Genomic DNA, 12881 nt, shown 5'->3' on the forward strand with positions numbered 1-12881 from the left:
TTAGAGACCCTACTTGAGACAGCTTCTGCGCTGTTAAAAAAAAAAAAAAAAATTAAAATGTTAAATTTTAGATAAAATAAAGAGAGTCTATGAATTCATAATCTGATTAATTATTAGCTCAGGTGTTCTTCCCAGCAAGGTCAGAACTTTTGGCCTCTGTTCTGTTCCACCCCGGAGAACAAGGCCATAAAGTTTTATCAGACACCCATTCATTTCTTCAACCCTCCTAAATAACCAGTCAATTATAACAGCTCACACACACCAGGAAGTAGACACTCCTGAGAGATCAAAACTGCCCTGGAGAGGGAGCAGCCCGGATCACTGTCCAGCCGCCCCTCAAGTCTCCGCTCCAGGAAGCTTCCACCTTGAAGCAACACCTGCCCCCCGAAACCGAGGATGAACAGGGAGAGCCACGTGGCCACTGGGTGGGCGCCCCAGAACTCAGGGCCCATGATGTCCACCGTGGTCAACATCCAGCCCGAGATCGTAGTACAGGACCACATCGTCTGGTCGCTGTTCAACACCATCTTCTTCAACCCCTGCTGCCTGGGCTTCGTGGCCTTCGCCTACTCAGTGAAGGTGGGTGCGTGGGGCTGCGTCAGAGACTGTGTGTGAGCCCGCAGGGGTCTCCTGCCCTGGTGGTCCTTGGGACTGGGGACTCCTCGTGAGAGCACTCTCCTGTGTATCAGTGCCTGTGTGTGGGGTGGGGGTCCATTCCCAGTGAGAGTCTGCGGGGGGGAGGGCTGTATGCCCGTGCGTGCAGAGGGGAGGGTCACCTATGTCTCCACCACCCCAGGAGCCCTCCTTCCCAGCCTAATTAGAGAAATTATGTCCTTCACACATCCATCTCAGACCTCAAGTCTGGTCCAGAAAAAGGAAAAGGTCCTCAAAGACGCTGCCCCACGTGGGGTGAGAGGCCAGCAGAGGGGCCAGGGCAGGGGGAGGAGGAGCCCTGGGGCCCCTGGAGAGGCTGGGAGTCTGTGAGGGAGGGGCCCACCTGGCGCTGTCCTGCTCTGGCCCAGGGTCTGGGAGGGGAGGGCCCCTGATCTGGCTGAAGGGCAGGTGGAGGTGGTCTGGGCAGGGACCGGGCAGGGCAGGAGCTCAGTCATAGCACCTGGATCTCCCCAGGACCCCCTCCAAGCCCCCCTCCCCATCTCTTCTCCCCCAGTCTAGGGACCGGAAGATGGTGGGCGACGTGATCGGGGCGCAGAGCTACGCGTCCACCGCCAAGTGCCTGAACATCATTGCCCTGGTCCTGGGCATCTTTGTGATCATTGGGTTCGTTGTTCTCCTGGCGCTCATGCTCCCAGCGTTCTACCAGGTGACGGCGAAGGTCGTTCAGGACGGCTGAGGCGAGGAGTCGCTGCCCACGGCGGGCGGACCAAGGCCTCCCCGCCCACTGCTGGCCCTGCCGCTGGGGCCCAGCCTGCAACTGACCGTAATAAAGTGCAATTTCATGTAAGAACACTGACACTTCCTGGGCAGGGGGCACTGCAGAGCCCCCAGCTTCCCCTGGGACTGAGCCCACTCGCACACCTGCTGGTGCTCTGAGTCAGGCCAGCACCTTCTCCCATGTTCCCGGGATCTGGCCTTCTGCTGGGATCAGCAGCTGGACCGGGGTTTATGGAGGGGCTTTCCTCTTTACCCTTGTCTGAGCCCTGACCCAAGGGGTGCTGGGTCAAGGACTCCCTGTCTCCGAGGACAAGCTTTCTGACTGTGGATTAGCTGGGAGCAGTGGTGTTGGGTGAGTGTGGCTTTCTGACTGTGGATTAGCTGGGAGCAGTGGTGTTGGGTGAGTGTGGCTTTCTGACTGTGGATTAGCTGGGAGCAGTGGTGTTGGTGAGCGTGGCTTTCTGACTGTGGATTAGCTGGGAGCAGTGGTGTTGGTGAGCGTGGCTTTCTGACTGTGGATTAGCTGGGAGCAGTGGTGTTGGTGAGTGTGGCTTTCTGACTGTGGATTAGCTGGGAGCAGTGGTGTTGGTGAGTGTGGCTTTCTGACTGTGGATTAGCTGGGAGCAGTGGTGTTGGTGAGTGTGGCTTTCTGACTGTGGATTAGCTGGGAGCAGTGGTGTTGGTGAGCGTGGCTTTCTGACTGTGGATTAGCTGGGAGCAGTGGTGTTGGGTGAGTGTGGCTTTCTGACTGTGGATTAGCTGGGAGCAGTGGTGTTGGTGAGCGTGGCTTTCTGACTGTGGATTAGCTGGGAGCAGTGGTGTTGGTGAGCGTGGCTTTCTGACTGTGGATTAGCTGGGAGCAGTGGTGTTGGTGAGCGTGGCTTTCTGACTGTGGATTAGCTGGGAGCAGTGGTGTTGGTGAGCGTGGCTTTCTGACTGTGGATTAGCTGGGAGCAGTGGTGTTGGTGAGTGTGGCTTTCTGACTGTGGATTAGCTGGGCGCAGTGGTGTTGGGTGAGTGTGGCTTTCTGACTGTGGATTAGCTGGGCGCAGTGGTGTTGGTGAGTGTGGCTTTCTGACTGTGGATTAGCTGGGAGCAGTGGTGTTGGGTGAGCTTGGTGTGGGGGGGCCTCTGGGAGGCCATGGTGTTTGCACGGAGGGTGCAGGGACGGAGCTCAGGCCCCGAAGCCCTTCCCGAGTGGTCCCACCATCACTCTGTCCTGTTGCTGCCTCTCCTAGCCCACCAGCTCTGTCCTTGCTCCTCTGCCAGGAGGCAGGGGCACCCAGGGGCCAGGGAGGGCCAGAGCTCTCAGCCCTGAAGGACAGGAACCCTGAGGGGAAGGACCAATCTTTTCACCAAACCAGCTAGGCCTGCCGGCTGGAGCCACTGTCAGTGCCCAGGAAGGGCCTGGCCCGCTGGTGGGATGAGAACAATTTAACAACCAGTTCTCGGCCCTATGGCCGTTTTAAGTCTAAAAAAAGATATCCCGAAAGGTAGTTTATTGTTCTATGCATTTAATACTTAAATAAGAACAATAGAAAAAGTACACAAAACTGGATTATAAGAAAGTTTTAAAATATTAATGAAAAACTATTAAATAATACCTGACAAAAACAGCAAAACTGTTATTTAAAATGCTTCCATATTGCTTTTTTTTTTTCAGAGACAGAAAGAGAGTCAGAGAGAGGGATAGATAGGGACAGACAGGAACTGAGAGATTAGATGCATCAATCATCAGTTTTTCGTTGCAACACCTTAGTTGTTCATTGATTGCTTTCTCATATGTGCCTAGACCGCGGGCCTTCAGCAGACCGAGTAACCCCTTGCTCGAGCCAGCGACCTTGGGTCCAAGCTGGTGAGCTTTGCTCAAACCAGATAAGCCCACACTCAAGCTGGCGACCTTGGGGTCTCGAACCTGGGTCCTCTGCATCCCAGTCCGATGCTCTATCCACTGTGCCACCGCCTGGTCAGGTTTCATATTGCTTTTTTTTTTTTTGTATTTTTCTGAAGTTGGAAACAGGGAGGCAGTCAGACAGACTCCTGCATGCGCCTGACTGGGATCCACCCGGCATGCCCACCAGGGGACAATGCTCCGCCCATCTGGGGTGTTGCTCTGTTGCAACCAGAGCCATTCTAGCACCTGAGGCAGAGGCCAAGGAGCCATCCCCAGCACCTGGGCCAACTTTGCTCCAATGGAGCCTTGGCTGCGGGAGGGGAAGAGAGAGACAGAGAGGAAGGAGAGGGGGAGGGGTGGAGAAGCAGATGGGCGCTTCTCCTGTGTGCCCTGGCTGGGAATCGAACCCGGGACTCCTGCATGCTAGGACAATGCTCTACCACTGAGCCAACCAGCCAGGGCTACCATATTGCTTCTTGATTGGCATCCTCACTTGCATTTTTTTTTTCACCTTCGGACGGAATGAACGCGACCACGGGTGCTTAGAATGCGCTGTTGCACAGATGAACGTTTAAAGAGAGTCAGGAAGGTCAGTGTGTGATTTCCACATTGGGTGGCCTCCCAGGCGCCCGCCTGAGAGAGAACTCTGATGACAAGTGCGATTTTAACAACCGGTTTCACCGAACTCAACAAAACATCAGGTATTGGTTCTGCCGAACGGGTGAGAACTGGCTGAACCCCACCGCTGGTCTCTACACTGGTCTCTAGCCACTGGTAACCCCAGACTTTCAGTTTGAGCCTCTGCCCGGGCCTGGAAGCTGTCCTTAGCTTGACCGCCAATGCCCTGCACAGTCACCCTTGAGAGGCCAGAGAAGTCCAGGTGGCCACAGGTTGGCGTCAGGGAGGTGGACACATTTCTACATGAGCCCTGCCCTGTGGAGACCTGGGCTCGCCTGGGTTCCAGCTTTGGGGGGAGGTCAGTCCTGCTGGGTCTGGTCTGTGGTCAGCAGTTCTTCCTGTGGCTTTCTCCATTCAGTCCTCGCACCAAGAAGGGATGGACTGCCTAAACCTCCACACCTCCTTAGTGACAGCCCCTGCAGCACCCAACTCCTGGGCCACACAGGGGTGTGTTTTGTCTGTGGGTGGGCCAGACTTCTCACACAAGGGTGTCCCTGTCCCCAGGAGTCTCACATCTGAGCAGGAGAAGGCTCAGGACTGGGGAAGCCGCTTCTACAGGAGGGGGAGGTTGGCAAACAGGGCACCCTCACGAGTTCCGGTGGTTTATCCTGGGGGCCCCAACCTGCCTGCCACCCCCTGGAGTCAGGGCGCTGCTGTGGAGTCAGATAAGAGGTTGAGGGTGGGGAGTGGGGAAGGGCCACAGCTGGGGTCCGGGGTGCAGGGAGGAAGGGGCAGGCTACGGCAGCCCCAGCTCCCAATGCTCCTGCCCCACTGCTTGTAGGTAGGGTCTGCCAGGGGCACCCTTTAGTGCCCACACGTCTGGAAACACGGACAGAACCAGGTATGGAGCCTATTTCCAGGTCAGGCCTGGGGTTTCTTCTCCACCTGAAGAGCAGGGAACCCCTGGGTTCTCTCCACACATGGCCTGTGGGCTCCCCCACCCAGTCCTGCCCCCTGCAGCTTTCTGAAGCTGAGGGGGCCCTTGGGGGCCAAGGACCTTCTGGACCAGGACCACCATTCCCCAAAGGAACCAAACCTGGTTCAGGCTTCAAACCGCTGGAAAAAAGAAACTTTCATTCCGAATTCTTTTCCACCCACTCCATGTGTTGCCTGGGTCCCAGGTGCAGGCAGGGCCTGAGGACACTCTTCACCCCAGTTCCAGAGCAGCCAGTAGGGGGGACGGGGGGGATGGGCTGAGTCTCAGGGGCAGGTGGGACGCGCAGCAAGACCTCGTCCCCAGGTAAAAACACGGCACTGTCACATACAAGTCCTTTATTGAATCCCATTGTAGTCACGTGTGCATATAAACAGCTGTGGAAAGGGTGACGGCCTCAGGCGTTGGGCAGCTAGAATCTTTTGAATGAACGAAGGACATAAAAAATAATCAAAATGACGGCCACAAGAATGCCCAGGACCAGGGCAATGATGTTCAGGAGCTTGGCGGTGGACGCGTAGCTCTGCGCCCCGATCACGTCGCCCACCATCTTCCGGTCCCTAGACTGGGGGAGAAGAGATGGGGAGGGGGTCTTGGAGGGGGTCCTGGGGAGATCCAGGTGCTATGACTGAGCTCCTGCCCTGCCCAGTCCCTGCCCAGACCACCTCCACCTGCCCTTCAGCCAGATCAGGGGCCCTCCCCTCCCCGACCCTGGGCCAGAGCAGGACAGCGCCAGGTGGGCCCCTCCCTCACAGACTCTCAGCCTCTCCAGGGGCCCCAGGGCTCCTCCTCCCCCTGCCCTGGCCCCTCTGCTGGCCTCTCACCCCACGTGGGGCAGCGTCTTTGAGGACCTTTTCCTTTTTCTGGACCAGACTTGAGGTCTGAGATGGATGTGTGAAGGACATAATTTCTCTAATTAGGCTGGGAAGGAGGGCTCCTGGGGTGGTGGAGACATAGGGGACCCTCCCCTCTGCACGCACGGGCATACAGCCCTCCCCCCGCGGACTCTCACTGGGAATGGGCCCCCACCCCACACACAGGCACTGATACCCAGGAGAGTACTCTTCCCGAGGAGTCCCCAGTCCCAAGGGCCATCAGGGCAGGAGCCCCTGCGGGCTCACACACAGTCTGACGAAGCCCCACGCACCCACCTTCACTGAGAAGGAGAAGGCCACTAAGCCCAGGCAGCAGGGGTTGAAGAAGAGCGTGCTGAACAGAGACCAGACGACGTAGTCGGGCATGACCGTCTCGGGCTGGATGTGGACCACGGTGGACATCATGGGCCTTGAGTTCTGGGGCGCCTCCATCATGCCCACCTCATTGTCCTCCTTGATCATCTCTGGCTTTGGGGAGCAGGCGCTGCTTGTGGTGGGGAAGGTGGACGCCGTCTGGCGCAGAGATGCGGGCAGTGTGGGTACATATGCCGGGACAGTGCTCGGGGCCCCTCCCTCCCCAGGGGAGACCTGACTTCTCAGAAATGTGTATTTCTTGAGGATTTCAAAATCCACGATTTGGTCTGGTCACTAGGAGGGTGGATGAAACCCATGAGCGGCGGGTGACACAATAAAAATTAGGAGGAAGTCCCGTGAGTGAAGTGTACGTTCTCTGTTCCCATCACTCAAGCCAGGTTTTGTCTCCTCCGCAAGGGCTGTGGGGGGCCCCCGGAGTCACCCCCTCCTTCCCACCCCAGGCCCAGCCTGTGCAGGGGTCACTGTCCCCATGCAGGACGCTTCCTAGTTGTCACACAGACCCCACACTCCAGCCCCAGAGGCAGTGCCAGCCCACACACAGCCCACCCCTCCCCTGTCCCAGGCCTCTTCTCCACAGTCCACACTCCACATGGGGCGGGGTGCCTCCCAGCTGCACCCCAGGACCCAGGAGCCCCTGCTGTCTGTCCCATGGGAGCCCCACAGCCCCTCTCTGGAGGCTGCCTTGTGAACAAGGACATGGGCACTGCTGACACCAGGGGACAGCTGTGGCGGGGGAGGGGCGAGTCGGTGGCAGCTTGTGCCAGCCCTTCTCTCTCCTTCTTCCTTCCTGTCCCTCATCATTGTGCAAAGGTGTCGTCGCCGTGGTTACGGGACCAGCTCAAGGCGGGCAGGATGACTCTTGTCCTCAGGCCCTGGGCCCTTTCTCAGGAAGAGGGTCAGGCCAGCCGAGGAGCCAGGACCCAACTCTTTCAAGACAAGAAGCCCAGTTGTGCCCATTGCCACCGGCAGGTCTTACCCGCAGGGAGGAAGCGTGGGATGCCGATGGCCCAGCCTGGACTGTCTCTCGGGGCCACGCCTTCACTCTGGTGGCCCAGTTGGGTCAAGGCTCGAAACCAGCCGGCCAGTGCCCCCAGGGACCCCCATGTGGCTGGCCCCAGAGGTCAGGGTCCCTGTCACCGGGCCTCCTCCAGGTTTCCAGATTCTGATCAGATGAGGGTCTTCCCTGGGTCCCTACAGTGTCAGCTGCTTCCTGCCGGTGTCACTTGCAGCCATTCCTATGTGACATCGTCCTGTTGAAATAGCTGGGGTGGCTCATGCTCCTCTGGACCCCACTGACCCAGAGGCCGTCCTGACTGACAGAACCCACGTGCACTGGCAGTCAGAGGGCGTGGAGGGCGAGCCCTTCCCCTGCTGCCTGGTCTGGGGGGAGGTCAGGGAGTTGAAGTCCCGGGGGACTGCACACACCAGTGCCTGGGGGACCACCCTCCCACCACCACAGTGGTTTCCAGCCGCCAGCAGGATGCCCCTGACCATAGAGTGCTGCCCCGCCCAGGGCCACTCTTTGCCACGTGGCTGATGAAGTGGGTGTGAGTAACCACAAGTGCAGAGACCACAGTGACCTGTCGTCACGCAGCGGCCACGGGACCTGTTGGAATAACCTTCACTTTCCGTTAATATGTGAAACTCATATTTGTAGTACTTTATTTCTATTTGTGTAAAAATTGTGTAACATAAAATATCCTGCTTCCCTTTTGCAGAGTACCAGTCAGTGCCTTTTGTACATCTCAAATGTTGTGAACTGTTGTTACAACGATCTAATTATGAAATGCTTTTTTTTTTTTTGCAGAATGTTTTTATAACACAGGAAATAAATCACACCCATGTCCTCCCAGTCCCTGGTCACCACATATTTCTCTCTGTATTTCTGTCTGTGACAGTCTGCATTTTTTTTTTTTTTGTATTTTTCCGAAGCTGGAAACGGGGAGGCAGTCAGACAGACTCCCACATGCGCCCAACCGGGATCCACCCGGCATGCCCACCAGGGGGCGACGCTCTGCCCATCCGGGCGTTGCTCTGCCGCAATCAGAGCCATTCTAGCGCCTGAGGCAGAGGCCACAGAGCCATCCTCAGCACCTGGGCCAACTTTGCTCCAATGGAGCCTTGGCTGCGGGAGGGGAAGAGAGAGACAGAGAGGAAGGAGAGGGGGAGGGGTGGAGAAGCAGATGGGCACTTCTCCTGTGTGCCCTGGCCGGGAATCGAACCTCGGACTCCTGCACGCCAGGCCGACGCTCTACCACTGAGCCAACTGGCCAGGGCCCAGTTTGCATTTTTAATTTTTTTTTTTTTTTTTGTATTTTTCTGAAGCTAGAAATGGGGAGAGACAGTCAGACAGACTCCCGCATGCGCCCGACCGGGATCCACCTGGCACACCCACCAGGGGGCGACGCTCTGCCCCTCCGGGGCGTCGCTCTGTTGCGACCAGAGCCACTCTAGTGCCTGGGGCAGAGGCCAAGGAGCCATCCCCAGCGCCCGGGCCATCTTTGCTCCAATGGAGCCTCGGCTGCGGGAGGGGAAGAGAGAGACAGAGAGGAAGGAGAGGGGGAGGGGTGGAGAAGCAGATGGGCGCTTCTCCTGTGTGCCCTGGCTGGGAATCGAACCCGGGACCTCTGCACGCCAGGCCAACGCTCTACCACTGAGCCAACCGGCCAGGGCAGTCTGCATTTTTATACGTATGGAGTCACATAACATGTGGTCTTTCGTGACTGGCTTGTTTCAGTTAGAATGATGTGCGACGCATCCTCGTGTGCCCGCGTGTATCGATGCTTCTCCCCTTTCTGTGGCCCAATAACCCTCCATGGTGTGGATACGTCAGTCTTTTCACCCAGTGATAATAATTTCAGGGACATTTCAGCTGTTTCCACCGTTTGTCTGCCATTAATAATGTAGCTTTAGCCTCGGACTGGGATGCGGAGGACCCAGGTTCAAGACTCTGAGGTCACCAGCTTGAGCGCGGGCTCATCTGGTTTGAGCAAAAGCTCACCAGCTTGGACCCAAGGTCGCTGGCTTGAGCAAGGGGTTACTCTGTCTGCTGAAGGCCGGCGGTCAAGGCACATATGAGAAAGCAATCAATGAACAACTAAGGTGTCGCAACAAAAAACTGATGATTGATGCTTCTCATCTCTCTCCGTTCCTGTCTGTCTGTCTGTCCCTATGTATCCCTCTCTCTGACTCTCTGTCTCTGAAAAAAAAAATGTAGCTTTAAACATCGTGTGCGAGCACATCTCACTTCTCATTTCCGGGCCGTGATGTACAGGCTCCTGGGTTCTGGCTGGATTCCTTGTGGGACGGCCAGACTGTGTTCCGTCCGCAGCGGTGGCCCAGCTTCTCCTCAGCTCTGGTCCGGTTACGTCCCAGGAGCCCTGTTGGAGTGGCCCGGCTGTGAGAGGAGGTTGCCCACAATCCTGGGACTCGGCCGGGCCTCTGGAGAAGCTGCGTCCGCCCGGGGCCTTCATGCTCCTCGCAGGTGTTTCCTCTCACCCAGAGGTGAGACAGGAGAAGGTTCAAGAGCTGGTGGTGGGCAGGTCCCTCCCCCACTGGCTCGCCTCTTCATCGAAGCCAGGCCTTTGCTAATGTCAGGTATGGCCAGAAAGAAGTCATGGGGGATCAAAATGGACCAAGACAGCCTGACCAGGTGGTAGAACGGTGGTCAGAGCATTGGACTGGGATGCAGAGGACCCAGGTTCAAAACCCCAAAGTCGCCGGCTTGAGTGCGGGCTCCCCAGCTTGAGTGCAGGGTCTCTGGCTTGAGCGTGGGATCATAAATGTCACCCCATGGTTGCTGGCTTGAGCCCAAACGTCACTGTCATGAAGCCCGAGGTCGCTGGCTTGAGCAAGGAGTCCCTTGCTCTGCTATAGCCCCCCAGTCAGGGCACATATGAGAAAGCAATCAATGAACAACTAAGGTGCTGCAACGAAGAATTGATGCTTCTAATCTCTCTTCCTTCCTATCTGTCTTTCTCTTTTGTCTCTGTCAAAAAATTTTCTTTTGATCAAGACAGATATATATATTTATATTAAGTGAGCAGCAGGAAGACAGACAGACGGATGCCCACATGTACCCTGACCGGGATCTGCCCAGCAAGCCCCCTCCAGAGCGATACTCTGCCCATCTGGGGCCGCTGCTTCCTTGCTCAGCAACCAAGCTATTTCAGCGCTTACGACAAGGCCATGGAGCCATTCTCAGCTTCTGGGGCCAAACCTCTCAAACCATTCAAGCCATGGCTGCAAGAGGGGAGGAGAGAGAGAGGTGGGAGTTGTTGAGAAGCAGGTGGTCACGCTTCTCCTGTGTGCCCTGACCGGGAATCCAACCCAGGACTTCCACGAGCTGGGCTGACGCTCTACCACTGAGCCAACCAGCCGGGGCCAATCAAGACAGATATTTATTTGAGGCTTGTTTGAGACGTGAGGGAGGTCACGGCTTAGGGACGACAAGGCTCTCAGGAAGTGGAAGGGGAGAGGCTATGTGGGGGCATAGGCGGTGAAGGCTGCCGGGCCCGGTGCGTTTGTCCGTCTGTCTGTCTGGCAGACGTTCTCACGGAGGTTCCTTTGTGCCCTCGGGGGGTGAAAGCTTCCTTCCTTCCTGCAACTTGAACTGACGGAAACTGTCTTGATTCGTGTCTAGTGAGTTATTTTTACAGCCTGGCTGAAACTGGCGTGGGGTTGGCCTATTGTGGTTCTGTTAGGGTCAGTTATTTTCCTAATCTCCACTGAAACCAGCAGCTGCTGGTAACAACTCCCTGCGCAGGCCTGACAGCCAGGAACACTTTTCAAATTCTTACATTCTCTTTCCTGCCAGAGCTCTGCACTCCGAGAACCTGGGGAGGTGGCTCCTGGGGGTCAACCTCACAGCAGTTTGGGGCACCCCGCAGGCCAGGCCCAGAGTTTCAATCCTCAGAGAAGCCCCACCCCCCTCACCAGTGTGGGGAGCTTTTCCCTCTGGGAGTCCCCGCTGGGGAGCTGGCTCCAGCTGTGATTTCTGCCCCTGGGAAGCTGTGTCCTTCTAGGCACCAGTTCTTCCTGTTTTGGGGTTGCACTTTGCATGTGAACTTACTTCTCTGATAGAGTTAAGAAGAGGTCATGACTTTCAGTTCCTTCATCTTTTTTTCTTTCTCTCTCTCTCTTTTTTTAGAGAGAGAGAGAGAGAGAGAGAGAGAGAGAGAGGCAAGACAGGAGGGGGAGAGAGACGAGAAGCATCAATCTGTAATTGCAACACTTTAGTTGTTCATTGATTGCTTTCTCATATGTGCCCTGAAGGGAGGTGGGCTACAGCCAAATCAGTGACCCCTTGCTGAAGCCAGCGACCTTGGGGCCATTTCTATGATCCTGTGCTCAAGCTGGCGACCTTGCAGTTTCTAACCTGGGTCCTCAGCATCCCTGGTCGATGCTTTATCCACTGTGCCACCACCTGGTCAGGCTTCTCATCTTTTTTCTTATTGTGAGGATGGGCGTCATGACTTTCAAACCATTCAAGCCATGGCTGCAAGAGGGGAGGAGAGAGAGGTGGGAGTTGTTGAGAAGCAGGTGGTCGCTTCTCCTGTGTGCCCTGACCGGGAATCAAACCCAGGACTTCCACAAGCTGGGCTGACACTCTACCACTGAGCCAACCAGCCAGGGCCAATCAGCCTGGCTACATGTTTCAGCCTTTCTACTGAAAACTGGGAGTTTGTATTTTTTTTGTGTGTGTGACAGAGACAGAGAAGGACAGACAGACAAGAAGGGAAAGAGATGAGAAGCACTGATTCTTTGTTGTGGCTCCTTAGTTGTTCATTGATTGCTTTCTTATTGTAAGAATGAGACGGCACTCGAACACCAGGTGTGCAGGCTTTATTAGAGGAGAAAGACCTGCCGGGGCACTTCTCCAGGAGAAGGGCACCCAAACAGATTCTGAGGCAAGTTTTTTATAGGGTTAAGGGAAATCTCTGAGCAAGTGTGTGTTGCACCAGCAATTCTGGTATGCTCCCTTCTGCAGTTTTACGATTTCGGCTTCCTGGAACGCTTCTCCTCGGGGTGGCTGACCAGCTTCCTAGAACTTTTCTGTTTCAGGGGCGATAGTCCAGTAAGGGTGGGGTCAGATAGCCAAGCAGAACAGCAAAAGGGCAGTTTGGAAGTTTTGGTAAATTCATGTATCTATCACTTATATGTGTCTTGACTGGAAGGCTACAGCAGACCAAGTGACCCCTTGCTCTAGCCAGCCACCTTGGGCTCAAGCCACCGACCATGGGGTCATATCTATGATCCCACGATCAAGCCAGTGACCCAACACTCAAGCTGATGAGCCTGCCCTCAAGCCAGCGATCTCAGGGTTTCAAACCTGGGTCCTCTGCATCCCAGTCTGACGCTCTATCCACTGTACCACCGCCTGGTCAGGCATGGGAATTTGTATTCTATTTTAAAATTCAAATTTAAAGAACTCTTCCAGCTCCCCAATTTCCATTTGTTTTCCTAAGTAATTCATCTATTTCAATCGAGAGTGATGTTGTCATTAGCTTTTTTTTTTATTTCTGCAACCATGTATATATATATAATGGCTATTTTGAATCCCTTTCCTGTTAAAGGCAGCATGTGATTGTGCCCACAGGCAGATCCTGTGGCTTGCTTCTTTCCTGGAATACAGGTTATTGTAAAGCCAGTAGCCAGGACCACCATCACAGCCTCCTGGCCTGTGCAGGTTTGCATTTGATTCGGACAGATGGAAATGAGACAACTCCCAAGA

At 55.6% G+C, this 12881-nt stretch overlaps 2 protein-coding genes across 2 annotated transcripts; one reads left to right on the forward strand and one right to left on the reverse strand.

Annotated features, from left to right (window-relative positions):
* Nucleotides 1-245: 245 nt before the first annotated feature.
* On the forward strand, nt 246-1465 carry LOC136319135 (interferon-induced transmembrane protein 3-like). The gene is made up of 2 exons (XM_066252518.1): nt 246-579; nt 1169-1465. Exons 1-2 carry the CDS (start codon nt 397-399, stop codon nt 1349-1351), a joined length of 366 nt encoding a protein of 121 aa, XP_066108615.1. The 5' UTR covers nt 246-396; the 3' UTR covers nt 1352-1465.
* Nucleotides 1466-5219: 3754 nt separating this feature from the next.
* Nucleotides 5220-6345, reverse strand: LOC136320949 (interferon-induced transmembrane protein 3-like). Its single transcript, XM_066254095.1, has 2 exons — nt 6050-6345; nt 5220-5463 (listed from the first exon to the last, which is right to left on the reverse strand). The coding sequence occupies exons 1-2, from the start codon at nt 6233-6235 to the stop codon at nt 5311-5313; spliced, it is 339 nt and encodes a 112-aa protein (XP_066110192.1). The 5' UTR covers nt 6236-6345; the 3' UTR covers nt 5220-5310.
* Between the last annotated feature and the right edge of the window lie 6536 nt (nt 6346-12881).

This window comes from Saccopteryx bilineata, chromosome 1, assembly GCF_036850765.1.
Source record: "Saccopteryx bilineata isolate mSacBil1 chromosome 1, mSacBil1_pri_phased_curated, whole genome shotgun sequence".
NCBI classification, from domain to species: Eukaryota; Metazoa; Chordata; class Mammalia; order Chiroptera; family Emballonuridae; genus Saccopteryx; species Saccopteryx bilineata.

Excerpts from the sequence above, each read along its gene's own strand:
- LOC136319135 (XM_066252518.1), top strand. The coding sequence starts at position 397 with ATGAACAGGGAGAGCCACGTGGCCACTGGGTGGGCGCCCCAGAACTCA. Across the intron at positions 580-1,168 it reads CCTTCGCCTACTCAGTGAAG|TCTAGGGACCGGAAGATGGT; the intron begins GTGGGTGCGTGG and ends CTTCTCCCCCAG.
- LOC136320949 (XM_066254095.1), bottom strand. The coding sequence starts at position 6,235 with ATGATCAAGGAGGACAATGAGGTGGGCATGATGGAGGCGCCCCAGAAC. Across the intron at positions 5,464-6,049 it reads CCTTCTCCTTCTCAGTGAAG|TCTAGGGACCGGAAGATGGT; the intron begins GTGGGTGCGTGG and ends CTTCTCCCCCAG.